This window comes from Rhopilema esculentum, chromosome 9 (assembly GCF_057945365.1).
Source record: "Rhopilema esculentum isolate cy_ngs chromosome 9, ASM5794536v1, whole genome shotgun sequence".
NCBI lineage: Eukaryota > Metazoa > Cnidaria > Scyphozoa > Rhizostomeae > Rhizostomatidae > Rhopilema > Rhopilema esculentum.
The window spans coordinates 2,176,724-2,204,472 of record NC_142823.1 but is presented as its reverse complement, the minus strand read 5'-3'; the positions used below and the strand labels follow the sequence as shown (position 1 = coordinate 2,204,472).

General features: G+C 36.7%; 2 protein-coding genes across 2 annotated transcripts; both read right to left on the bottom strand.

The window, feature by feature from the left end:
* Window positions 1-4,830: 4,830 nt before the first annotated feature.
* On the bottom strand, window positions 4,831-14,938 carry LOC148959534 (polyunsaturated fatty acid 5-lipoxygenase-like). Its single transcript, XM_089110100.1, has 10 exons — window positions 14,719-14,938; window positions 11,372-11,718; window positions 10,886-11,048; window positions 10,135-10,235; window positions 9,717-9,924; window positions 8,614-8,975; window positions 7,870-7,976; window positions 7,279-7,384; window positions 5,852-6,067; window positions 4,831-5,159 (listed from the first exon to the last, which is right to left on the bottom strand). Exons 1-10 carry the CDS (start codon window positions 14,813-14,815, stop codon window positions 4,926-4,928), a joined length of 1,941 nt encoding a protein of 646 aa, XP_088966226.1. The 5' UTR covers window positions 14,816-14,938; the 3' UTR covers window positions 4,831-4,925.
* A 1,917-nt stretch (window positions 14,939-16,855) lies between these two features.
* On the bottom strand, window positions 16,856-27,125 carry LOC135688999 (uncharacterized). Its single transcript, XM_089110099.1, has 10 exons — window positions 26,909-27,125; window positions 23,295-23,641; window positions 22,809-22,971; window positions 22,060-22,160; window positions 21,643-21,850; window positions 20,540-20,901; window positions 19,793-19,899; window positions 19,305-19,410; window positions 17,879-18,094; window positions 16,856-17,186 (listed from the first exon to the last, which is right to left on the bottom strand). Exons 1-10 carry the CDS (start codon window positions 27,003-27,005, stop codon window positions 16,953-16,955), a joined length of 1,941 nt encoding a protein of 646 aa, XP_088966225.1. The 5' UTR covers window positions 27,006-27,125; the 3' UTR covers window positions 16,856-16,952.
* Between the last annotated feature and the right edge of the window lie 624 nt (window positions 27,126-27,749).

Sequence of the window (27,749 nt, the reverse complement as noted above, 5' to 3'; positions counted from 1 at the left end):
GTAGCGCAAGTTCCTTGGTCCAGATTTATCTGGTCCAACAAGAGCGAAAAATGTTAAAGCCAATCAGCTTTTTGCTCTCAAATGATGTAAAAGCCAATCAGAACTTGTAAAAGACCCCTGAATCTAGCGACAGTAACAACAATGGCGACCAAACAGTCACTAAGTTGATTTCTGAAACCTGAAATAATTGAAACTGGCCAGCTTACTCTCTAAGGCCCCCAATAAATGGACTCCCCCCATTATTAAATTTTCAAAAATCTTATAGCCCCCTGCTCTTATTAGAAACAGCCGCGCTTTTTAAATTTTCTTGGCTCAGCGTGTCCTTCAATATTAAAATAAGTTTGAATTATAGAGCTTCTAGCAATGTTAACCTTTAACTACTGTTACTGTCGGAGTCCATAAAGAATAGGCTATAATAGAAACATATTTGTAATCGTGTTATGTTGAATATTTTTGTTTTACACGAATAAAGAAAAACGCTTTCTACGGCAACGGTCGATATTTTGAAATTCCATGCTTCGTAATTAGGCTTCTTTTCTGAAAGTGTGGTCTTTGAAAATTTCTATAGAATAGGCCCTGGTCAGAACAAATGATTTCAGGTAACTTGCCACTCAAGTGAATATGTTAGCAGACAAATCACTGTGAAACTATACCAACAAATTTTTGTAACCATATGTTTGGACTGGGAAAGTCCAGAAAGAAGGAACAGACACGAAGTGTTAAAATTTTTCTCGAAAGAAGTGGGAATGCTCAAGTTCATAGGAGAACTAAATTTCACTGCATAAGACCAAGCTACATATAACACACCATTCTTTAAACGGCCTGGTAAACATACCTGGTAGCCAGTAGAGTAGCTCATACTTCGTCAGTCACCATTTCATAAGCAAGCTTGTGTCAAAACATTTGCGAGAAGAAAATAGAGTGGAACGAGCCTACCAAACAAGCACGATAAACCTGACCCAAGGCAAAAAACACTCATCTGAGTCAAGGGACCGACACTTTCGTGCAGAAGCCCGAACTACTGAATTCCTTCTTCTCTATTGTTCCCAAAGGCATCAAAAACAGCACAAAAACACTCAATACAAGAATGAAAGCATGACAATTGACATCAAAATAAGAATGTTACAACTCAGCTAAACAAATCTAAATTCAAATACATGTAATTTATGAACAGCAATTTTGGTTTACAATTTATTTTGATATTTAATTAGATATGTATAAAATATCAAGATAAATAAAATAACAACGTTTCTTTTAGTACAGTTGCCTAGAATGCTGAGAGAATCGAGACAATTTCCAATGGAGTGGGCACAATTTAAGTAGCAAAATTACATAGAATAGGGTATACAGTATGATATAATAACAAGTTATATATAATAATACTAAATATTATTAATCAAGATACAATAACGAGAATTTCTTGATGTAAATTGGCAAGAGAATTTAGTAAAAGTTGTCAGTATGAATACCGGATTTGTATAATTATCTGATTTTTAACAAGAAGTTGTCGACTGTTTCAACAATATGGATTTTTTATTCGCCGTGGTTCTTATTAAAAAGTTCAAAACACAAGTAAAAACAATTCAGGCTATAAGAAAGAAGAAGGTTTAGTGTACGAATGAAATATGATGATATGATGATATACGTTTCTGAAATTATTCTAATAACAATTTGCGGATAAGTTTGCAAAACAGAGTTTTGTTTTTTTTTCTCCTATTACAAGGGGTATGTTATTCCAAATTTTAACACCGTGATACGTTATAAATTTTTTAAAGTTTGTTTTAATTGTGGAGTTGCAAGATGCTTTTTTGTTGCTTGGCGGGTTCGATATCCATGTCGAGACGTTGCTTTCTTAAAAAATAGACTAAATATAAAGTTGTGGCTATTATTGTTATTTTCATGCATAAATTTGGCACATTCAAGATTGAAACTGTCTTTGAAATTGAGAATACCTAATTGTTTGAGAAGTGGTTAAAATTGGTTAAACCCTTCAGCCCTTGGCCTTTTTTTTCGACCGCATTCACCAAGGCGCATTCAGCTTATATGTCAGAACATTAAAATGTCTAGGTGTGTTTTCCCGCTTGATCTATACTACAATTTCATATTTTATATAAACATTTAAGTAAGATCTTTATCTTTCTGGTTACCGGTAAGAGCTAAAATTTAGTGTAATTGATTCTATTTTACATTGGGGAAAATGTATTCCGCAGAATAATGTAATCGTTACCACGCCCTCAAATTCAGTTCAGGTTTATCATGAGGCCCTTCTCAAAATTAACTGCCCACCCCTGGTTTATTGGCTTATTCTGTCAAAAGATTGACGGCCTTATTCAGCGTCGTTTCAATCCGAAATGATAAATCACCTTCGTTGATAGAAGTATCGTGATATATGCATATAAAGATAATGAAAGTCTGCAAATAAAAATCGAAACACATTTGGTGGACAATTCACTCCGTAACCATCTCTCTCTATTAAGCTCCCATCTCAACGATGTCCTTAAAGATACGTTCTCGAATGCAAAATAGAAACTAATGTTAGAGTAATAGTGTCTGGTACTTTCTCTTTTGAACGTCGGTTAGTTTCTGAACTTGATCATGTTTGTAATACCTACAAAGTCAAGTTGCTTGCTAAACTTTTTGACAATTTAGCAATAGAGCTAATGGTCACTGCCATCGCAATCAAGAATATGAAATTAAAGCGACCCCTTTGCAAATTTTCTTTACAACTCTACCATCATGACGTAAAAAGGAAACTTATAAATATTCTCTTTGCTACGAAAGAAGAAAGATGTCATTGGCAAAAGGATTGTGGTACATCATTCGATTCTAAAAGCATATTTTTAAAAGTAGAAAAAGCTTCGACACAAATAATCAATTCTTCGTCATGAAGAAATTTCCATGTGTGTTGAAAATCACACGCATTAAATATTGCATGCATATGTTCACTTTTTCACTTATCTAGTTTCAAGATGCTAGTTTAATAGAGAGTTTACGAAAATAAAATGCAATTTAAGCTACAATGCAATTATGCGCTTATTTTGGATTGTCAGTGTCAAACGATTTTTTGCCTCTTTTGCGAAATTTCTTCACTTTTTAAGCTTGGATTCACTTTACAGCAATTTCTTCAAAGCCCCTGGCTAACAAAATTTATTCGAGAAAGCAGAAGTTGGCCGAAATTTGGCTGCAAGTGAAGAACAAAGCAAAGCAATTCAAAAATACAAAGGAAGAGGTATTTTTCAACAGGTGGTGGGTAGCAGCATGTCAAAAAATCTTAAAAATTCCATTGACGAAACATGAAACAAAGTGAAAGATAACAGACAATAGGAAAAAACCAAATATATGTTGCTTCAACATCCAAAGCCATTTTTATTAATCTACAATCCCACAGAATTTGCCAAAATTTGGTTATTTGTGAATTATTTGTTTGACTACCCTAATTGGACTGTAAATTGTGAAATTGAAAATTTCTGGTGGCCAACCATTTCAACCATCTGGCAACCATGATTAGAGTAATGATGTTATATAAATGCACAGGAATGTGATGAGTGAGCCATCAGATTTGTTTTTGCGCCAATCTGAGACTCTTTTGTCGCTGTTGAAAATGATCTGAAGCAATTGAAAAGATTCTGATGCGCTTAGTTTTATATTGTGCTTATCACTGAGTGCTGAATAACTGTTGATTCATAACACAATCTTTAACCAAAATCATTTTTAACTAGAAAAAGAATACCGAAATTATCATTATGTTATCAAAACTTTCGAATTACTTGAATGTCTTCGTAATATTTTCTTTGATATTTTTGTATCAAAAGTTAGTATAGAAAAGAATATTGAGTTTTTCTGTAGCAACAGAGTCGAATTTTTCCATTCCTTTCATAAAGAGGATTGTTGATGGTATCAACTTGCTTGATAAAGCATGATCATGAAGTATGATTGATAAAGGCATTTCTTTAAAAGATGAAGCTCTTTAGTGGCTTTTGTATTCTCCGTTGCTAATTTATGCATTACAATGGTGTTTTTAAGAAAATTTTGCTTTTGGTGGAAACTTGCGTTCAGCATTGAGCGTAAATCTAGAAATTGAAGATCTCACTCGCTTCCAGATTGGGCTAGCTTTTGGATTGCACTTTGTTGTCGAAAAAATAAGATAGGAATTTCTTCGTCTAAAAAAATCATTTCCACTCCATCTTTAAATGTTTAGCTTTCGAGCCGTTTATTGAACTTTAGAGCGATCTTATGAGATACTATGGTTTGCAGCTCACTTCTTTAAAATGCCCCTGTTCCTACTTCTATGAAACATAAGTTGAAAAAAGCAAAAGAAAAAAAAACCGGTAAAGCATAGGCGTACGGGCTTAGTCTAAAGAGGGGGGAGAGGGCTACTCAAATTATTTTTGCCCGGAAAATACTAATGTCCATATGTCTTGAACGTCTTTGTAAAGTCTTAAATATAATTTTTATCGTGCTTGTTTAACATGCTTTTATAGTCTTTTCGATGATAAAGTTCTCAATGGCAATTCATTTATGAACAACTTCTTTCAGGTTCTAGAACTTTAAAGCTTATTTCACTTGTTTGCTGGCAAGTGAAAAAGGAAAGTTTGAAGGATAACATTTGAAACTGATAACTACAACTATCAAGAAAATCCTTGAAGAAAATTAACCTAAAAGCCTCACAAACTTCTTCACCTGTTACTCATTCTTGAAAAAGGGCGCACAATTTCCAAAAAGGGGCGAAAGACTTGCTTCAACTCGGCGAGGTAGGGGAACTGCCCCTAATTGCCCCCTTAAATCCTCCAATGCGCAAGTAAGTTTAAATTCGAAAGATAAAACAGTATGTGACTAGTAAAATCTTTTATAAAAATGATTATATGAAAAATTGGTGCATTTTAACTTTAGATGCATTTGTCCAGCCTGTTTAGTAAGGCTATCTTCTATGTACTGATGCTATTTGGAACCCAACCTGGAACGAGGAATGGATATGAGACATGCCCCCTTTTCAATCTTTGCTCGTTTCTTCTATCAAGCAGTGGTTTCACCCTCTCCATTAGCTCCCTGTATGTCTTTGCTACCAGTCTTTTCATTGGCTGATCCCGTAGCTCATCGCCATAATCAAACAGATTGTCATAATGATAGGAGCCAATAGTCATTGCAAAATTCGTTTGAACCTTAAAGGTAAAACGAGGGCATCTCCGTACAATATTTCTTACTCTTTCGGTAGGACGTGAATAATGTAGATTAAATGGTGTTTTTAGTGGTTGAAAAAGGCCGTGTAGGGAATTTTAATTGGCAGGGAAAATCATGTTATTAGGGGCACACCATTTTTGAAAGGGCCTACCAGGAAATTTCCCGAGTCCCGGTGGGCAACCACGCCCCTGGGCTAAAGTAAACTCTTTTAAACTACTTCTGGGGCATCAGCTTTGCTGATAAGAGCCAAATGAAACAGGACAGTACCAATATAGCGGCCTAAAGATTGTAAATTGTGCTCCCAATTTTTAAATTTCCGATGATTATAAAACTATGGGACAACATTAGCATTTTCTCCTACTTTAACCGTAATAAACAAAATATCATATAATAAATAGGGGCTATGAACAATTTTCAATGCCAATCAGTCGGTCGAAATTATTTTAAGGGATTGTAAAATATTAATTGACCACACATTGCGTTTGCTTTCAAGCATATGGATCATTTAGAAAAAATCCTTTAAAATGATGATTAACTACTTGAAAATGGTAAAATTGTTTTTGGAAAGTGTAATCAAATTAACAAAAAAGTATATAGATGCTAAACTTGTTCAAACATCAATATTGAAACTAGTAGCGGCTCTGCAAAGCTGCTTAACTAGCTAGCTACTTACCGTAGCCGCAATTGGACCAGGGAGCAAATAGGCCAAGTCCTTCTTGTGATACCCTCTTGAGTCATGGTAGAGTTTTGACGAAGCTAGAGACGCCGAGTCCCAATAAACCATTGATGGATAATTTATCGCAGCATGCTGAACCTGTATCCAGAGAACCTCGGCAAGAAATCTAGCGAGTTGATTTTTCGTTCCAAAACGTGAAGGCAGCCCTTTTACCTGAAATGGAGCATATTATCTGTATGAATAAGTGCGAAAAGTAGAAGCTAACATATCTTAGAGACACCGACATGATTGCATTAAAAAGCAGAAAAATCCAGCCTACTGCCTGGGATTTAGTATTAGTATTTAGCCCCCTTTTTCTTCAAAGCCCCATTTCTCTTAACAGCTCCCGTTTAATGAAGCAGGGGAAAAACCCTCCTTTCTATTTAGCTTCCTGTCCTTAAATGCAAATATGACTGCCTTTTCACATGACAACGCTTTGATAAGCTTTAGGTTCATAAGTCCCTGTTCTGAATACCTTGAACCGGTGGGCGTAAACTCCAAGCAGCATATATTTAGAATAACCCCTATGGAGAACTACTTTTTTGCTATGTATTTCGTTCATATTTCTAACTCTCATTCAATGCTTATCAATATCGCTATGTCGAAGGCCCTTCTCGATTTTTCCATTTAATTTGCGTTTGCTTCGGTTGTGTCATTGCCTGTTTTTCAAAAAACTGCCCAGTCGGCAATTGCACATTCTTACGGCACATTTATCTTTATTTGCCAGTGTTAAATTTCTCTAGACTCTAAAATTTCTTAAGGCAAACCTTTGCCATAATATTTGGCAAAAATCTAATGGGCTCTGTGCTAAATGTTGTTCCTCTTGCACTATACAAAATAATGATGTTGCTTGCTCGAAGTACAAATTTTACGTTTCTATCAACAAAACTTCTTCCCTTAATGTTGGATTCAGGTAATTGATGTTTTTATATATCTCGATTAAGAACAGTTAATGATATTTTTGATTGTTCAAATGATTTTGTCTAAGATTATAATTGATAAAAACCTAGCGTGTGATTCGAAGTGTACGTTAGTGAATCTTTTTTGTTTCACTGTTTCCCCTTTTTATCATGGAACACCAATTTTACTGGGAAATAATTGAAATGAGAAATTAAAAAAGAAGTCATTGCCAGAGCTGGTTGAGGAGCATCCACAAATGTTGATCTGCAATTTAGAGTATGAAGTTTCTGATAGGATTTTTTGCAGAAGATATCAACGTGCGATTGAAAACTTACTCATTTGACCAATTGGAGAACCGATTCGACGTGAAGACCAGTTCTTTTTTAATCCACTTCTCTGAAATCATTGTGATTACAAGAATACATTAACTTTGTTAATTTACTTTTATTTTCACAAGTAAACAAATACAATTGTGTTAAACTTACCCCACCGATTCCATTATTTGGGGCCTTTTTTCCTTTCAAAGACACCTCATTTATAAAGTTCTGTAACTCTTGATCTTCAAAAACATCTCGATCAAATTCGTAATACCTATAAAGTCAAGTTGTTTGCTAAACCTTTGAACAATATAGCAATAAAACTAATGAGCACTGCCAAAATAGAGATTTTTGTAGCAAAGGTTCGATATTATGCTTATATAAAAAGCAGCCTTTTAGGGGGTGTTGGAAGTTCATAAAGAGATGTATGAAAATACTTGTTCTTTCAAGTACAGCACAAATGGGTGACATTTTGAATATCAGACAGGACAAATATAAAATATTAAAAATTGCAGTAAACAAATAGAAACACCTTCATTAACGAAATATAAATATGACATAGACAGCATGTTAGAACGAATCAGTATCAGAACAACAAATGTACCAAGGTCACTTAAATATAAAAAAGTGTTCGAATATGAATCTAGAAGCCGCACATTGATGTGTAGTACTTGGCAGTATCAGATTGTAACTCTGAGAGCCTAATAAACAATTATGTATAGAATCAAACGAAAAAGACTAAAAGGAAAATTCACGTACAAATCTACAAACTGTCTTGCAAACTTCTTCAGAACCCTGTTGACAACCCTGCCGTCATCACGGTATGGGTAAAAAGGGACCTTTTTTCTGTCGTTCATACCTCTTTTCTATAAAGCAAGAAAAATGCAAAAGGACTGCAGTGTTTCTAAAAGCTTATCTTGAAACTAGCTTCGACATTTTCCACGACACGAACAATACAGAAAAAAATGACACGAATAATTCCAAATTTTTTGCAACTGGCCCTTGTGTTTCACCCTTCTGTAGTCACCATCTATCTATCGATCCATTTATCATTACAATCCTTAATAACTCTTCCGCCTCATCATTCCAATCTTCTGTTTCCACTATCGAATTCTGCGGCTCTGATATCCAGAGTACCTCAGTAAGCGCTCCCTCGTATCACATCTCAAAACGATCGTTCAGTTCTCTACACATTGTGAAGAATCAAATGAAGATGAAAAGAAGAATGACTCTCGATTGATGATTGGAATCAGGACCGCCAAGAGGGGAGGGGGGGAAGCATCATAAATAAATGAATTCCATTTTAAGAAAGAATTAATCAAACGTACCAAAAATATGCTTTAAAATGTTCTGCAATCTATTTTTAACAAATCTAATAGGCGTGGTCGCAAAAATTTTCATCGCAGACTGTCTTAGACCATCGGGAAGCTGCATCGGGGATCATCGCCGACGAATTACGATATATGAAAACCAGCCTTAACACCACCCCGAGAGGCAACATACCTTTAGATTATTCTCGAGGTCAATATCATTCCAAGTCATTTTCTTGTACCCTCTTTGCACCAACTTTATCGCTCCAGGAGCCCCAAAACCAAACAGGATATTTACAGGACCTGATTCTCCAAAGGCAGAGGGTGCCGCATTGGCATTAAGAGGCAGAATTCCTCGACAGTGGTATTTCAAGAGTTCGTGCAGCGGATGAAATTCGGAGATTTGCCGATTTAAAACGACGCAGATTGGCTCCATTTTAAAATGGGTTTGGAGCAAATGCTCGTGGAAGTGTCCATGAAAAATGTCGGTGATAAGATGCAACGCCTTTGCTACTTGCCAATTGAATCCATCACTTGGGGTGTAAACTTTTGAATCTAAGGATACAAAAAGGACGTGTTAGAGTCAACCGAATATGCTCGAATGACTCAAGTCATCTGTCAGCCAATAATTGGCCACTCAATAGACGTAATACTACTTAAACGCTTATCGAGTGGCAAACAGTTAGCAGCTTTGCGAAAGCATTTCATTTAGTGTGTGTCAGTTACAATGGATGGACCAACTCCGGTGGAGTGGAATGGGATGGGGGCTCAAAAAACATTGCCTAGAGAAAGATTTAAGATAGAACATATAACTGGTACTTTTCTTAGGCAAATGCTAAAAAGGAGACCCAAAACCTAACTAGTGCATTATTCCCACTCCCTAGTAAATTGAGGTACAGCCCGAAAAGAATAATTCAAATAGGACTTATCATTGTAATGCTTCTTGCAAGTAGTAGTCCGTCTCCTGCTCATATTTTTCGTGATTTGCAATATGTAAATCATTTTCTAGGCTTTTGTTTGTGTCTCCCTTTTTAGATTGTCATTTTGTAAGAACCCTTTTTGTGGGCCCCCTTTTAGCTACAGATCCTGAGAAGTCTGCCCCCTGCCCATTATTGTGACGTTATTAGCCTCGTATTTGTGTTATGTTGGGCATGCGCCCGTTTTGTTATGTTCTAGGACAAAATGGAGTATTGAAGTTCGTCTTGGGGTGTTCTTTTGCTGTTATCTACCTGATGATCTTATAATCATTGTGAGGCTGATTGAAAAAACAGTAGGTAAGAAAGCAGAGTTACTTACGTTGCTTGTCATCTATCTGAATGGCCACCGGTTTTAGTTCGTATCGTCTTTTCCTTTGATTATACCGACTTGCAAATATTGCGATTGGATTGGTTTGGGGGATCACCTTGACACCAGGTGGAAAGTACTTCGCTAATAGATCGGGGATGTTCTGCATTCCGCTCAGCAACGGGAATTCCGAAACATACACCATCCTTGCTGATATTGACTAAGAAAAAGGGTGGGAGAGATTATAGAGAGTTGGAACCATTTTAGAACAAATAACAGTGAAAGATGATAATTGGCATGTTTATCGCTATTAATCAGAATCTTATGTAACAGGGACTTTGTAGCATCTCATGGATAAGGGGAGGGGGAGGGGGGGTTCTAAAAAGTTACACGGGGGATAAACACAATTTAAAACAATTTAAAATCATACCTGCCAAAAACATCTTCTAGTAACCGAAGAAATTGCTTTTGCCCATTTGAAATTTGGATTTAATCTTTGTTTCAGTGCTTTGAAGTTTGTCCCAATCTTTCCTTTTTTGTAAAATAAATAAGAGAGAAAATTCAACCAAAGCTTTGCTTTTGTATGATAATCGAGTATGTTTGTGTTTATGGCGATTTCTTTTGAAGAAGTGAAAAGATTTCGAAAAAGAAAAAGAAAGAATCGCCGATTTTCAAAAAGATTGAAGTGTTGAGTTAATCATCAATTATGTCCATTATTATCGAGATTTTAATTGACGATCTCACGAAATTATGAATTTGGATGCCATAACCTTAGACAGAGGCGGATCCAGAGAAAATTTGAAGGAGGGGCAGTTGCTAGTGGGGGCACTGAAAAATTTCCAAAAATTGGTGACAAGAGTACGCTGTATACAACAATTTCAGAATAAACAACATAACTTTGAGGTAATCCTTGAAGCAAATTAACCTATCGGTCTCAGAAATTTTTCACCTGTTCCTCTTTCTTCAAAATGGGTGCACAATTTTCAAAAAAGAGGCGCTAGACTTGGTTCAACTCGTCGAGGGAGGGGCAACTTCCCCTAGTTGCCCCCCTCCCTTAAATCCGCCACTGACCTGAAAGAGCATCATCATGTGTGCATTATCAGTTAAACTTGCTACGAATTAGCTGAAATTTGCCAACAAGAGCAAAGGCTATTTTCCTACCAAACTCCTGTCTACATTACCTCTTCTCGTTACACGACGAATAGTCATGACGTTCATCCCAGCAAGTCGTCCTTGAACAAAATATTCGTCTGATAGAAAAAAGTTTCCTTTACGAAGGTCTTTCATGAAAGGATAACTCAATGACGGGCTTCTAAAATATCTTGATAACATCGGGTTGTAAATCTGCAAAACGTTAAAACAAGAGTTAATCTAATTCAATATCAAAATTACTCAAACTTAAGTAAAAAAGTTTAGCTTTTCTAAATGCAAAAAATTTAAAAATAAAGTTTACAAACTGTAAGGGAAAGGAAACATTCCTCACTTTAACAAAAGAAAAATCGTTTGGGGGAAAATGTAGCGTAGAATAACCGAGACCTAATTCTAACGTGATTGAACATCCTTCATGCGGAATTGCTACATCCATAAAATGTTCAAATATAAAATCTCAGAATTCATTGTTAATTTTCCTACAAATTCCATCAACAATAAAATACACAGCTACCTACCCCGATGCCTTTTTTGAAGAATTCGCCAATAGCATCATATTGTTGGAAGGTAGTGAATCTCTGCGTTTGAAATTGCTTCATTGCGGCGCTAAAGACAGTTGCTTGTGTTTTTCTCAGCACAAGAAAAAATAAATTGAAACATTGGGCGTCAAATTTGTTAATCATGAAATACTGCATCGTTGCGTTGAAGGGTTGATCCAGAACCGGCATAGGAAGCTGATTTGCATTTGGATTTGAAATCATCTTTGTCAGCTTGTAAAACATTCGTTGCATCTTCAGTTTCCCGTCGCGGACTCTTCCGCAATAGCTGTTTGCATCTTCGGATACTGATATTGGACAGCTTCTGCCTTAAGAGTGAAAAAATCTTAAGTTGAAGAAATCGATAAAGTGTTGATGCTTATGTAGTAGATCCACTTATGTTGGTCGCGAGCCGGGTAAAATAGAGAAATATTTCTCGTTAGAGGTAAAATAGAGAAAAAGAGGTACAATGATGTATGAGTACATATTAGGCCAATATTATCGTGCACAGATCGTCGTATGCGTTTTGGTCCTGAACCATGGACCATAAGCGAGAAATGGTCCATGGACCATAAGCGAAAAGCTGCCAAATGGACTGAACTTCCAAATTGAAACGTTGTTCACCATCATCGGCTGAACCCTTCTAGATCTCATGCTGCTCAAGATCTTTACGGTTAAAAGGAGGAAGGGCCTATAGTATCAACAAAACCAAAGAATAAAACCGCTAGGGAGCATTCGAAAAGGGAAAATGATCAAACAGAAAGAGCTGCAAATAGTACATTCAGCAGCTCCGACGAATTGAAGACAAAACACCTGAAAACAATCGCAGATATCCGCTTCGACATCGCCGGCAAAGAGCCATTGAGGGAAGTATCCCCTGGAACAGTTTTGGCCATTGACACTATTTACGCTGTATTAAACCAGTCTTTAGCCTTCATTTAGTGAGATGGAGAGGAATGTTGGGTGAAGTTACCCCCGTCAACCTCCTACCATCTGTTACCTTCTATTTTCTTTGTTTTGTTCGTTAGACCATTCGCTTGTAGACTTCTAATATAAAAGTCGACATATAAGAAATCTCTTCTCTTTTTCGAGTGTCTTATGGTTACAACATGGCCTTGATTCAGAAAATTCTTCCGCGATCCTTACGTTTTATCAAATGACAGGTTTGGACAAATTTGGTCATTCCATATCAAATCAACCAGTACCTGAGAAAATTGTAACCCTTATGTCACAGATTTAGGCCAAATTGTAACCCAAATGCTTAAAGGGGTTGGCGCTCACAGGTAAAACAGAGAAATGTGGTTCAGTAGGTTCACTTAGCATAGAATATTGTGTCTGGATATAAGATTTTTGCTGATTGCTGCTCGATAGAAGAGATATATACGGCACAAAATCTGAGAGGTTTGTGCAATACATATACTGCAGTTTTTATCTCTATTTATTACTTACAATACACGTTTATAATAAATCAAGGGGATGCTGTTATTTAAAAAAATAAAGGTATTTACAAGAGATTCGTTGGTGAAATAAATTACAATTTCTAAAATAGAAATCACTAAATCATTTATTAATAGCAAATCTCTACCTTTAATTATTTTATAAGAATCGTCATATCCGAAAGGTTCTACATATTCTTTTGTAACTTTTATCTTATTTCGATATTCCGTAGGCATCTTGTAAATGGGCTTACTGCTGTCATAAGAAATCCTTGTGCAAGCAAGGTTTGAAATATTTTGTCATGAGAAAGGCACTACAGTCAGGATCTCATATAAATCTCTTTGATGATAACAAAAGACCAAAAACAAGGGCACTTTTATAAAAGGGCACTTTGGCCGCCTTTGCCCCTCCTATCAAAGGTCAAGAGGAGCGGCTGCCCCCTTCGCCTCCCTCTCCGGCGTCCCTGACCACCTTCGGTCTTTTAAATCGTTTTACACACGTTTTCATTATTCTGAAATGTTTATGAAAAAACTCCCTCTACATTTTTGGCACTACACTGCTGCGGTGAATTTTTAGAATAATGAACTCGACCGTGTCAAATGCTGGAGACCAAAACTTCGATAAGGGTTTGCAGGGCTCATCTCATGGCACCTTTTCTTCCCAAAGTCGCAGCAAAACTCTGGCCCTAAAGTTATGTTTTTTTTATAGACGCCGCCTAATAATTGTAATTTACTTGACATTAAAAATTTCAAAATAATTAAAACGTGTATTTTTAAAAGACCGAAGGATTTTCAGAGATGCCCTTTGTCAGACCCCACGGAGGCAGTTTGTTTTTTTTGGTTTGTAATACTGCTCTAGACCCCTCAAACCAATATGACTCCCCGACCAGTATAACTCTGGTTGGACCAGTATGACCTCTCAATCGGCCAGCCTCGCTTGCAATCTATTTTAAAAAAGATATAAAGCGAAAAATATTTGCCCGCTTTTGCGAAATGGGGCAAAAGCTGCGTAAATTGCAACGACAGCATTGAGATTTGAAAATTTTCCTGTAGCTCAAACAATGTTCATTGTTTATCAACAAAATAAAGATTTTAATTTTGGAGAAATGTTTATCTGTTTTAAAGATGTTTGTGGACCGAAATAATGAGGAAACAGCCTTTATCTAGTATCTTATCCTTTATTTATATTAAACTATCTTCATGAAATTTCTCTGGTTGTTTTTAAGTTCGATCTTCCTGCAGAATGCCTTAGGGTGTTGACCAGACAAAGTTTTGAGTTACACTTCATAGTTTTATCGAATTTTAGCAAGTGTAATTCCCAAGATAGCAAAGACGTTTTCCCTTGCGATGTGTAGTCAAACAACCACCGGTTGAAGCTTTTTTGTGCGCTTCTCTCCGATCTTCCTTCGTTTCGTTGGGTGATCAGTTGTGTGAACGTTGTGCGAAAAATACAACGAGTGCCGTGATAACCGCTGCAAAAGCCTTGAGTTCTATTTTTCTTGCCCAGACCGATATGACCCTCCCTAGACCGATATGACCCTGGTGTCATATTGATCTGGACCGACATGACTCCAGGGTCAATTGGTCCAAGGGGTCATTTCGGTCTAGAACAATACCACGAACCAAGGCAAGCAGGTGCATTTTCAGTGAAGGATGCGCACAACAATCCGCAATCTCACACGCAATTCACACGCAAGTAAGAGAGTTTCGAGAAAAGATGTTAAGGGTCGATTAAGAATTGATGACAAACAAGGGCTTAATGTTACTGAGCAAAAAACCAAACATGTAATTACTGTTAGAAAACATTTGATACAGAAAAAATTTGAAGTTAGGTTAAAGCATTGAAGCAAATAGAATCACTATCAGTTAGAGAATCAATAAAGAATAACATACTGTAAACTTTTGGAAGGCGCACTTTTGTCTGGCCATTCACGAAGCAGCTCAAGTAGAAAACCAACAGCAAGATGGATACCGTTCTTTTCTCCATCATTCGAAAGAGAAGGAATGCTGGCTGTGCTGCAAGTGCTTGAAATTTGTTCTTTCTTTAGGATGCGTCAGCCAAATACTTCCTGCCTTCAACCCATTGGACTGGAGACTGCACTCTTAGAATAGGTTTTTGGTAGTTAAAGAAACAGAACAACAAGTCATTGAAATCCAATGGTATTGAACTTCAGATACAATCAAAAACGTAAGCATCTATAGAAAACAGTTAATTTTGTTGTTTTTCAATTATTCAAAAAAAATTCACCGGGGACAAATTAGATGGGCTGGTTTGATTTCGAAACCAAAGGAGGAACAATCTTTGTTATCGAGATAACTTGGAAGAGAAGAAAGCAACAAATTGTTGTCTTCTACGATTGCTTACCTAATTCTCCTGAAATATTTTGCCTTATAGATTTGGTAATAATCATAAATAATATTCTATAATACAAAATATTTTTTAGCTTTTTCTGTCGGTGAATTTCGAGTTATTTTGAGCTTTTAATGGGCCGTTCATTGGTGATGAGGAACTATGGTCACCAAACAGGGCTTCCCTTCAAAAACTTTTTATCTGCAGTAAAAATCAACGTGGAAAAAAGATTAAGAGAGATTGCAAAAGCAAAAAATGTAATGATGATACCCATCAACAAAACATACTCTAGACAATTCTTAACCACGGTGTATCTCTTTCTAGCCTTTCTTCTGAAGTAAGGGCACGTAAAATATTTACACTCTTTTTTTTATAACAACACGAGCCTCAAAACTGGTCAAAAGTTAAGCAAATTAAGAACAAGCTGAGGCTGAGCTTTTGCAAAATGCAATTTTGAACAACGCTTTTTCTCAAAATCGAGGATTTTTAGTGATGTGTGGGTGTTTTTCGGTGAATATTCAAATTTGTCACTTTGTTGGCAAATGAGGCCTGAACACCTCTATAGAGCGAAAAAGCTAGCAATAGCACTGCTTACACCCTCTTAATTTAATTAAGAACAATCCAGCCTCAGATTTTCGAAAAAATTAAGAATAGTCAGCCTGATCTTAAATTTACTGGTTCTTATAAAGAAAAGAGTGTAATACTCTTTCCTCCACGCAACATTTGATACTACTCTTCTCTAGGTATTACATTACATTAAAGACCTATTAAAACGACTTTGAAACCCAGTTTCTATCAGATGGCCTCACAAACCAGAAAGTTATTATTTCCTATTAATAAGAAACAACACAATTTCCTATCCTTCAGAAATTAGTACTTCCTACGGTGCAGGCAAAACGATAATGCGTGGTATTCTCTGCTACAGCAATCGAAATTAAAACAATTTCGGGTGCAATGACAACGGAAATTTGGTACCAACAAATCTGCGCTGACGCAAAAATCAATATCGATTCAATTCTGAATCCATTTGAGACCGAAGAAAGCGTTAATCTGAGATCGAAATTAATAAATAAATAAATAATTAATTAATAAATAGTTCATATGGAAGTCTTACTGTAGTGTCCTGTTGATGGAAAAATTTCTCTCTTATGACAGCAGTTAGCTCATTTACAAGATGCCTACATAACATCGAAATACAATGACAGTTGCAGAAGAAATAGTAGAAGCTGAGATTTTTTTCAAATGCCCTTTTACTGGAACCTGCCCCCTTGCCCTTTGGTCGTTCATAGAGTGCACTAAAAGGAAAAGCAAAGACACTGTATTAAAAGTAATGAGTCACATGTAAGACTCATGTTCGGCGATTTAATTCACAATAAACAATATAAGTGTACCCAGAATACAACAATTTCAGACCCCAACTACTGACAGAAGGCTCTCCATTCACTTTGTAAGGGAGTTTCCACAATAATTGTTGTATACTTTGAGGTAATCCTTGAAAAAGAATTATCCTAAAAGCCTCAGAAACTTTTTCACCTGTTACTCATTCTGAAAAAGGACGCACAATTTCCAAAAAGGGGCGAAAGACTTGCTTCAACTCGGCGAGGTAGGGGAACTGCCCCTAATTGCCCCCTTAAATCCTCCAATGCGCAAGTAAGTTTAAATTCGAAAGATAAAACAGTATGTGACTAGTAAAATCTTTTATAAAAATGATTATATGAAAAATTGGTGCATTTTAACTTTAGATGCATTTGTCCAGCCTGTTTAGTAAGGCTATCTTCTATGTACTGATGCTATTTGTAACCCAACCAGGAACGAAGAATGGATATGAGACATGCCCCCTTTTCAATCTTTGCTCGTTTCTTCTATCAAGCAGTGGTTTCACCCTCTCCATTAGTTCCCTGTATGTCTTTGCTACAAGTCTTTTCATTGGCTGATCCCGTAGCTCATCGCCATAATCAAACAGATTGTCATAATGATAGGAGCCAATAGTCATTGCAAAATTCGTTTGAACCTTAAAGGTAAAACGAGGGCATCTCCGTACAATATGTCTTACTCTTTCGGTAGGACGTGAATAATGTAGATTAAATGGTGTTTTTAGTGGTTGAAAAAGGCCGTGTAGGGAATTTTAATTGGCAGGGAAAATCATGTTATTAGGGGCACACCATTTTTGAAAGGTCCTACCAGGAAATTTCCCGAGTCCCGGTGGGCAACCACGCCCCTGGGCTAAAGTAAACTCTTTTAAACTACTTCTGGGGCATCAGCTTTGCTGATAAGAGCCAAATGAAACAGGACAGTACCGTTATAGCGGCCTAAAGATTGTAAATTGTGCTCCCAATTTTTAAATTTCCGATGATTATAAAACTATGGGACAACATTAGCATTTTCTCCTACTTTAACCGTAATAAACAAAATATCATATAATAAAAAGGGGCTATGAACAATTTTCAATGCCAATCAGTCGGTCGAAATTATTTTTAGGGATTGTAAAATATTAATTGACCACACAATGCGTTTGCTTTCAAGCATATGGATCATTTAGAAAAAATCCTTTAAAATAATGATTAACTACTTGAAAATGGTAAAATTGTTTTTGGAAAGTGTAATCAAATTAACAAAAAAGTATATAGATGCTAAATTTGTTCAAACATCAATATTGAAACTAGTAGCGACTCTGCAAAGCTGCTTAACTAGCTAGCTACTTACCGTAGCCGCAATTGGACCAGGGAGCAAATAGGCCAAGTCCTTCTTGTGATACCCTCTTGAGTCATGGTAGAGTTTTGACGAAGCTAGAGACGCCGAGTCCCAATAAACCATTGATGGATAATTTATCGCAGCATGCTGAACTTGTATCCAGAGAACCTCGGCAAGAAATCTAGCGAGTTGATTTTTCGTTCCAAAATGTGAAGGCAGCCCCTTTACCTGAAATAAAGCATATTATCAGTATGAATACGTGCAAAAATTAGAATCTAATATATCCGTAAGACAGTGACATGATTGCATTAAAAAGCAGAAAAATCCAGCCTACTGCCTGGGATTTAGTATTAGTATTTAGCCCCCTTTTTCTTTAAAGCCCCATTTCTCTTAAGAGCTCCCGTTTAAGGAAGCAGGGGGAAAAACCCTCCTTTCTATTTAGCTTCCTGTCCTTAAATGCAAATATGACTGCCTTTTCACATGACAACGCTTTGATAAGCTTTAGGTTCATAAGTCCCTGTTCTGAACACCTTGAGCCGGTGGGCGTAAAAAAATTGCAGCATATATTTAGAATAACCCCTATGGAGAACTACTTTTTGCTATATATTTCGTTCATATTTCTAACTCTCATTCAATGCTTATCAATATCGCTATGTCGAAGGCCCTTCTCGATTTTTCCATTTAATTTGCGTTTGCTTCGGTTGTGTCATTGCCTGTTTTTCATAAAACTGCCCAGTCGGCAATTGCACATTCTTACGGCACATTTATCTTTATTTGCCAGTGTTAAATTTCTCTAGACTCTAAAATTTCTTAAGGCAAACCTTTGCCATAATATTTGGCAAAAATCTAATGGGCTCTGTGCTAAATGTTGTTCCTCTTGCACTATACAAAATAATGATGTTGCTTGCTCGAAGTACAAATTTTACGTTTCTATCAACAAAACTTCTTCCATTAATGTTGGATTCAGGTAATTGATGTTTTTATATATCTCGATTAAGAACAGTTAATGATATTCTTGATTGTTCAAATGATTTTGTTTAAGATTAAAATTGATAAAAACCTAGCGTGTGATTCGAAGTGTACGTTAGTGAATCTTTTTTGTTTCACTGTTTCCCCTTTTTATCATGGACATCAATTTTACTGGGAAATAATTGAAATGAGAAATTAAAAAAGAAGTCATTGCCAGAGCTGGTTGAGGAGCATCCACAAATGTTGATCTGCAATTTAGAGTATGAAGTTTCTGATAGGATTTTTTGCAGAAGATATCAACATGCAATTGAAAACTTACTCATTGGACCAATTGGAGAACCGATTCGACGTGAAGACCAGTTCTTTTTTAATCCACTTCTCTGAAATCATTGTGATTACAAGAATACATTAACTTTGTTAATTTACTTTTATTTTCACAAGTAAACAAATACAATTGTTTTAAACTTACCCCACCGATTCCATTATTTGGGGGCCTCTTTCCTTTCAAAGACACCTCATTTATAAAGTTCTGTAACTCTTGATCTTCAAAAACATCTCGATCAAATTCGTTATACCTATAAAGTCAAGTTGTTTGCTAAACCTTTGAACGATATAGCAATAAAACTAATGAGCACTGCCAAAATAGAGATTTTTGTAGCAAAGGTTCGATATTATGCTTATATAAAAAAGCAGCCTTTTAGGGGGTGTTGGAAGTTCATAAAGAGATGTATGAAAATACTTGTTCTTTCAAGTACAGCACGAATGGGTGACATTTTGAATATCAGACAGGACAAATATAAAATATTAAAAGTTGCAGTAAACAAATAGAAACACCTTCAATAAAAAAAGATAAATATGACATAGACAGCAAGTCAAAACGAATCAGTATCAAAACAAAAAATGTTGCATTATGCATATAATAAAAGCGTAAAAGACTAAAAGAAAAAATTCACGTACAAATCTACAAACTGTCTTGCAAACTTCTTCAGAACCCTGTTGACAACCCTGCCGTCATCACGGTATGGGTAAAAAGGGACCTTTTTTCTGTCGTTCATACCTCTTTTCTATAAAGCAAGAAAAATGCAAAAGGACTGCAGTGTTTCTAAAAGCTTATCTTGAAACTAGCTTCGACATTTTCCACGACACGAACAATACAGAAAAAATTGACACGAATAATTCCAAATTTTTTGCAACTGGCCCTTGTGTTTCACCCTTCTGTAGTCACCATCTATCTATCGATCCATTTATCATTACAATCCTTAATAACTCTTCCGCCTCATCATTCCAATCTTCTGTTTCCACTATCGAATTCTGCGGCTCTGATATCCAGAGTACCTCAGTAAGCGCTCCCTCGTATCACATCTCAAAACGATCGTTCAGTTCTCTACACATTGTGAAGAATCAAATGAAGATGAAAAGAAGAATGACTCTCGATTGATGATTGGAATCAGGACCGCCAAGAGGGGAGGGGGGGAGGAAGCATCATAAATAAATGAATTCCATTTTAAGAAAGAATTAATCAAACGTACCAAAAATATGCTTTAAAATGTTCTGCAATCTATTTTTAACAAATCTAATAGGCGTGGTCGCAAAAATTTTCATCGCAGACTGTCTTAGACCATCGGGAAGCTGCATCGGGGATCATCGCCGACGAATTACGATATATGAAAACCAGCCTTAACACCACCCCGAGAGGCAACATACCTTTAGATTATTCTCGAGGTCAATATCATTCCAAGTCATTTTCTTGTACCCTCTTTGCACCAACTTTATCGCTCCAGGAGCCCCAAAACCAAACAGGATATTTACAGGACCTGATTCTCCAAAGGCAGAGGGTGCCGCATTGGCATTAAGAGGCAGAATTCCTCGACAGTGGTATTTCAAGAGTTCGTGCAGCGGATGAAATTCGGAGATTTGCCGATTTAAAACGACGCAGATTGGCTCCATTTTAAAATGGGTTTGGAGCAAATGCTCGTGGAAGTGTCCATGAAAAATGTCGGTGATAAGATGCAACGCCTTTGCTACTTGCCAATTGAATCCATCACTTGGGGTGTAAACTTTTGAATCTAAGCATACAAAAAGGTCGTGTTAGAGTCAACCGAATATGCTCGAATGACTCAAGTCATCTGTCAGCCAATAATTGGCCAATCAAAAGACGTAATACTACTTAAACGCTTATCGAGTGGCAAACAGTTAGTAGTTTTGCGAAAGCATTTCATTTAGTGTGTGTCAGTTACAATGGTTGCACCAACTCCGGTGGAGTGGAATGGGATGGGGGCTCATTAAACATTGTCTACAGAAAGATTTAAGATAGAACATATAACTGGTACTTTTCTTAGGCAAATGCTGAAAAGGAGACCCAAAACCTAACTAGTGCATTATTCCCACTCCCTAGTAAATTGAGGTACAGCCTGAAAAGAATAATTCAAATAGGACTTATCATCGTAATGCTTCTTGCAAGTAGTAGTCCGTCTCCTGCTCATATTTTTCGTGATTTGCAATATGTAAATCATTTTCTAGGCTTTTGTTTGTGTCTCCCTTTTTAGATTGTCATTTTGTAAGAACCCTTTTTGTGAGCCCCCTTTTAGCTACAGATCCTGAGAAGTCTGCCCCCTGCCCATTATTGTGACGTTATTAGCCTCGTATTTGTGTTATGTTGGGCATGCGCCCGTTTTGTTATGTTCTAGGACAAAATGGAGTATTGAAGTTCGTCTTGGGGTGTTCTTTTGCTGTTATCTACCTGATGATCTTATAATCATTGTGAGGCTGATTGAAAAAACAGTAGGTAAGAAAGCAGAGTTACTTACGTTGCTTGTCATCTATCTGAATGGCCACCGGTTTTAGTTCATATCGTCTTTTTCTTTGATTATACCGACTTGCAAATATTGCGATTGGATTGGTTTGGGGGATCACCTTGACACCAGGTGGAAAGTACTTCGCTAATAGATCGGGGATGTTCTGCATTCCGCTCAGCAACGGGAATTCCGAAACATACACCATCCTTGCTGATATTGACTAAGGAAAAGGGTGGGAGAGATTATAGAGAATTGGAACCATTTTAGAACAAATAACAGTGAAAGATGATAATTGGCATGTTTATCGCTATTAATCAGAATCTTATGTAACAGGGACTTTGTAGCATCTCATGGATAAGGGGAGGGGGAGGGGGGTTCTAAAAAGTTACACGGGGGATAAACACAATTTAAAACAATTTAAAATCATACCTGCCAAAAACCTCTTCTAGTAACCGAAGAAATTGCTTTTGCCCATTTGAAATTTGGATTTAATCTTTGTTTCAGTGCTTTGAAGTTTGTCCCAATCTTTCCTTTTTTGTAAAATAAATAAGAGAGAAAATTCAACCAAAGCTTTGCTTTTGTATGACAATCGAGTATGTTTGTGTTTATGGCGATTTCTTTTGAAGAAGTGAAAAGATTGCGAAAAAGAAAAACAAATAATCGCTGATTTTCAAAAGTTGAAGTGTTGAGTTAATCATCAATTATGTCCATTACTATCTAGATTTTAAGTGATGATGTCACGAAATTATGAATTTGGATCCCATAACCTTAGACAGAGGCGGATCCAGAGAAAATTTGAAGGAGGGGCAGTTGCTAGTGGGGGCACTGAAAAATTTCCAAAAATTGGTGACAAGAGTACGCTGTATACAACAATTTCAGAATAAACAACATAACTTTAAGGTAATCCTTGAAGCAAATTAACCTATCGGTCTCAGAAATTTTTCACCTGTTCCTCTTTCTTCAAAATGGGTGCACAATTTTCAAAAAAGAGGCGCTAGACTTGGTTCAACTCGTCGAGGGAGGGGCAACTTCCCCTAGTTGCCCCCCTCCCTTAAATCCGCCACTGACCTGAAAGAGCATCATCATGTGTGCATTATCAGTTAAACTTGCTACGAATAAGCTGAAATTTGCCAACAAGAGCAAAGGCTATTTCCCTACTAAACTCCTGTCTATATTACCTCTTCTCGTTACACGACGAATAGTCATGACGTTCATCCCAGCAAGTCGTCCTTGAACAAAATATTCGTCTGATAGAAAAAAGTTTCCTTTACGAAGGTCTTTCATGAAAGGATAACTCAATGACGGGCTTCTAAAATATCTTGATAACATCGGGTTGTAAATCTGCAAAACGTTAAAACAAGAGTTAATCTAATTCAATATCAAAATTACTCAAACTTAAGTAAAAAAGTTTAGCTTTTCTAAATGCAAAAAATTTAAAAATAAAGTTTACAAACTGTAAGGGAAAGGAAACATTCCTCACTTTAACAAAAGAAAAATCGTTTGGGGGAAAATGTAGCGTAGAATAACCGAGACCTAATTCTAACGTGATTGAACATCCTTCATGCGGAATTGCTACATCCATTAAATGTTCAAATATAAAATCTCAGAATTCATTGTTAATTTTCCTACAAATTCCATCAACAATAAAATACACAGCTACCTACCCCGATGCCTTTTTTGAAGAATTCGCCAATAGCATCATATTGTTGGAAGGTAGTGAATCTCTGCGTTTGAAATTGCTTCATTGCGGCGCTAAAGACAGTTGCTTGTGTTTTTCTCAGCACAAGAAAAAATAAATTGAAACATTGGGCGTCAAATTTGTTAATCATGAAATACTGCATCGTTGCGTTGAAGGGTTGATCCAGAACCGGCATTGGAAGCTGATTTGCATTAGGATTTGAAATCATCTTTGTCAGCTTGTAAAACATTCGTTGCATCTTCAGTTTCCCGTCGCGGACTCTTCCGCAATAGCTGTTTGCATCTTCGCATATTGATATTGGACAGCTTCTGCCTTAAGAGTGAAAAAAGCTTAAGTTGAAGAAATCGATAAAGTGTTGATGCTTATGTAGTAGATCCACTCATGTTGGTCGCGAGCCGGGTAAAATAGAGAAATATTTCTCGTTAGAGGTAAAATAGAGAAAAAGAGGTACAATAAAGAAAAAGAGTACATATTAGGCCAATAGTATCGTGCACAGATCGTCGCATGCGTTTTGGTCCTGAACCATGGACCATAAGCGAGAAATGGTCCATGGACCATAAGCGAAAAGCTGCCAAATGGACTGAGCTTCCAAATTGAAACGTTGTTCACCATAATCGGCTGAACCCTTCTAGAACTCATGCTGCTCAAGATTTTTACGGTTAAAAGGAGGAAGGGCCTATAGTATCAACAAAACCAAAGAATAAAACCGCTAGGGAGCATTCGAAAAGGGAAAATGATCAAACAGAAAGAGCTGCAAATGATACATTCAGCAGCTCAGACGAATTCAAGACAGAACACCTGAAAACAATCGCAGATATCCGCTTCGACATCGCCGGCAAAGAGCCATTGAGGGAAGTATCCCCTGGAACAGTTTTGGCCATTGACACTATTTACGCTGCATTAAACCAGTCTTTAGCCTTCATTTAGTGAGATGGAGAGGAATGTTGGGTGAAGTTACCCCCGTCAACCTCCTACCATCTGTTACCTTCTATTTTCTTTGTTTTGTTCGTTAGACCATTCGCTTGTAGACTTCTAATATAAAAGTCGACATATAAGAAATCTCTTCTCTTTTTCGAGTGTCTTATGGTTACAATATGGCCTTGATTCAGAAAATTCTTCCGAGATCCTTACGTTTTATCAAATGACAGGTTTGGACAAATTGGGTCATTCCATATCAAATCAACCAGTACCTGAGAAAATTGTAACCCTTATGTCACAGATTTAGGCCAAATTGTAACCCAAATGTTTAAAGGGGTTGGCGCTCACAGGTAAAACAGAGAAATGTGGTTCAGTAGGTTCACTTAGCATAGAATCTTGTTTCTGGATATAAGATTTTTGCTGATTGCTGCTCGATAGAAGAGATATATACGGCACAAAATGTGAGAGGTTTGTGCAATACATATACTGCAGTTTTTATCTCTATTTATTACTTACAATACACGTTTATAATAAATCAAGGGGATGCTGTTATTTTAGAAAAATAAAGGTATTTACAAGAAATTCACTGGTGAAATAAATTACAATTTCTAAAATAGAAAAATTTTTAAATCACTAAATCATTTATTAAAAGCAAATCTCTACCTTTAATTATTTTATAAGAATCGTCATATCCGAAAGTTCTGGGATCAATGAAAGTAACGGGTCACGCTGTAGGCGAGGCAGGCCATTGGGCAAGTAGGCATCTTGGTTTAATGATGGGAAACGCATTTCAATCAATAACGTTTTATACGTACTATTCTGATCTTGTCTCTACACAAGCAAAAGCAACTTGTCAAAGAAAAGTGGCTTGTATTAGATTAGACAGTTTTCCAATCTAAGGGGAATGACCTAAAGCTTTCCACTACTTTCAGGGACGCTGGAACGACCAAATGGCAAGAGGGAGACAGGCTTCAGTAAAGGGGCATTTGAAAAATATTCCCAGCTTCTACATATTCTTTTGTAACTATTATTTTATTTCGATATTCCGTAGGCATCTTGTAAATGGGCTTACTGCTGTCATAATAAATCCTATAAATCTCTTTAATAATAACAAAAGACCAAAAACAAGGGCACTTTTATAAAAGGGCACTTTGGCCGCCTTTGCCCCTCCTATCAAAGGTCAAGAGGAGCGGCTGCCCCCTTCGCCTCCCTCTCCGGCGTCCCTGACCACCTTCGGTCTTTTAAATCGTTTTACACACGTTTTTATTATTCTGAAATGTTTATGAAAAAACTCCCTCTACATTTTTGGCACTACACTGCTGGGGTGAATTTTTAGAATAATGACTCGACCGTGTCAAATGCTGGAGACCAAAACTTCGATAAGGGTTTGCAGGGCTCATCTCATGGCACCTTTTCTTCCCAAAGTCGCAGCGAAGCTCTGGCCCTAAAGTTATGTTTTTTTATAGACGCTGCCTAATAATTGTAATTTACTTGACATAAACATTTCAAAATAATTAAAACGTGTATTTTTAAAAGACCGAAGGATTTTCGGAGATGCCCTTTGTCAGACCCCACGGAGGCAGTTTGTCTTTTTTGGTTTGTAATACTGTTCTAGACCAATATGACCCTTCGAACCAATATGACTCCCAGACAACTCTGGTTGGACCAGTATGCCCTCTCAATCGGCCAGCCTCGCTTGCAATCTATTTTAGAAAAGATATAAAGCGAAAAATACTTGCCCGTTTTTGCGAAATGGGGCAAAAGCTGCGTAAATTGCAACGACAGCATTGAGATTTGAAAATTTTCCTGTAGATCAATCAATGTTCATTGTTTATCAACAAAATAAAGATTTTAATTTTGGAGAAATTTTTATCTGTTTTAAAGATGTTTCTGGACCGAAATAATAGGGAAACAGCCTTTATCTAGTATCTTATCCTTTATTTATATTAAACTATCTTCATGAAATTTCTCTGGTTGTTTTTAAGTTTGAACTTCCTGCAAAATGCCTTTGGATGTTGACCAGACGAAGTTTTAAGTTACACTTCATAGTTTTATCGAATTTTAGCAAGTGTAATTCCCAAGATAGCAAAGACGTTTTTCCTTGCGATGTGTAGTCAAACAACCACCGGTTGAAGCTTTTTTGTGCGCTTCTCTCTGATCTTCCTTTCTTCGTTTCGTTGTGTGATCAGAACACATTCATTCACATTGCCCGCGAAAAATACAACGAGCGCCTTCGGTGTCATGATAACCGCTGCAAAAGCCCTGAGTTCTATTTTTCTTGCCCAGACCGATATGACCCTCCCTAGACCGATATGACCCTGGTGTCATATTGATCTGGACCGACATGACTCCAGGGTCAATTGGTCCAAGGGGTCATTTCGGTCTAGAACAATACCACGAACCAAGGCAAGCAGGTGCATTTTCAGTGAAGGATGCGCACAACAATCCGCAATCTCACACGCAAGTAAGAGAGTTTCGAGAAAAGATGTTAAGGGTCGATTAAGAATTGATGACAAACAAGGGCTTAATGTTACTGAGCAAAAAACCAAACATGTAATTACTGTTAGAAAACATTTGATACAGAAAAAATTTGAAGTTAGGTTCAAGCATTGAAGCAAATAGAATCACTATCAGTTAGAGAATCAATAGAGAATAACATACTGTAAACTTTTGGAAGGTGCACTTTTGTCTGGCCATTCACGAAGCAGCTCAAGTAGAAAACCAACAGCAAGATGGATACCGTTCTTTTCTCCATCATTCGAAAGAGAAGGAATGCTGGCTGTGCTGCAAGTGCTTGAAATTTGTTCTTTCTTTAGGATGCGTCAGCCAAATACTTCCTGCCTTCAACCCATTGGACTGGAGACTGCACTCTTAGAATAGGTTTTTGGTAGTTAAAGAAACAGAACAACAAGTCATTGAAATCCAATGGTATTGAACTTCAGATACAATCAAAAACGTAAGCATCTATAGAAAACAGTTAATTTTGTTGTTTTTCGATTATTCAAAAAAAATTCACCAGGGACAAATTAGATGGGCTGGTTTGATTTCGAAACCAAAGGAGGAACAATCTTTGTTATCGAGATAACTTGGAAGAGAAGAAAGCAACAAATTGTTGTCTTCTACGATTGCTTACCTAATTCTCCTGAAATATTTTGCCTTATAGATTTGGTAATAATCATAAATAATATTCTATAATACAAAATATTTTTTAGCTTTTTCTGTCCGTGAAATTCGAGTTATTTTGAGCTTTTAATGGGCCGTTCATTGGTGATGAGGAACTATGGTCACCAAACAGGGCTTCCCTTCAAAAACTTTTTATCTGCAGTAAAAATCAACGTGGAAAAAAGATTAAGAGAGATTGCAAAAGCAAAAAATGTAATGATGATACCCATCAACAAAACATACTCTAGACAATTCTTAACCACGGTGTATCTCTTTCTAGCCTTTCTTCTGAAGTAAGGGCACGTAAAATATTTACACTCTTTTTTTTATAACAACACGA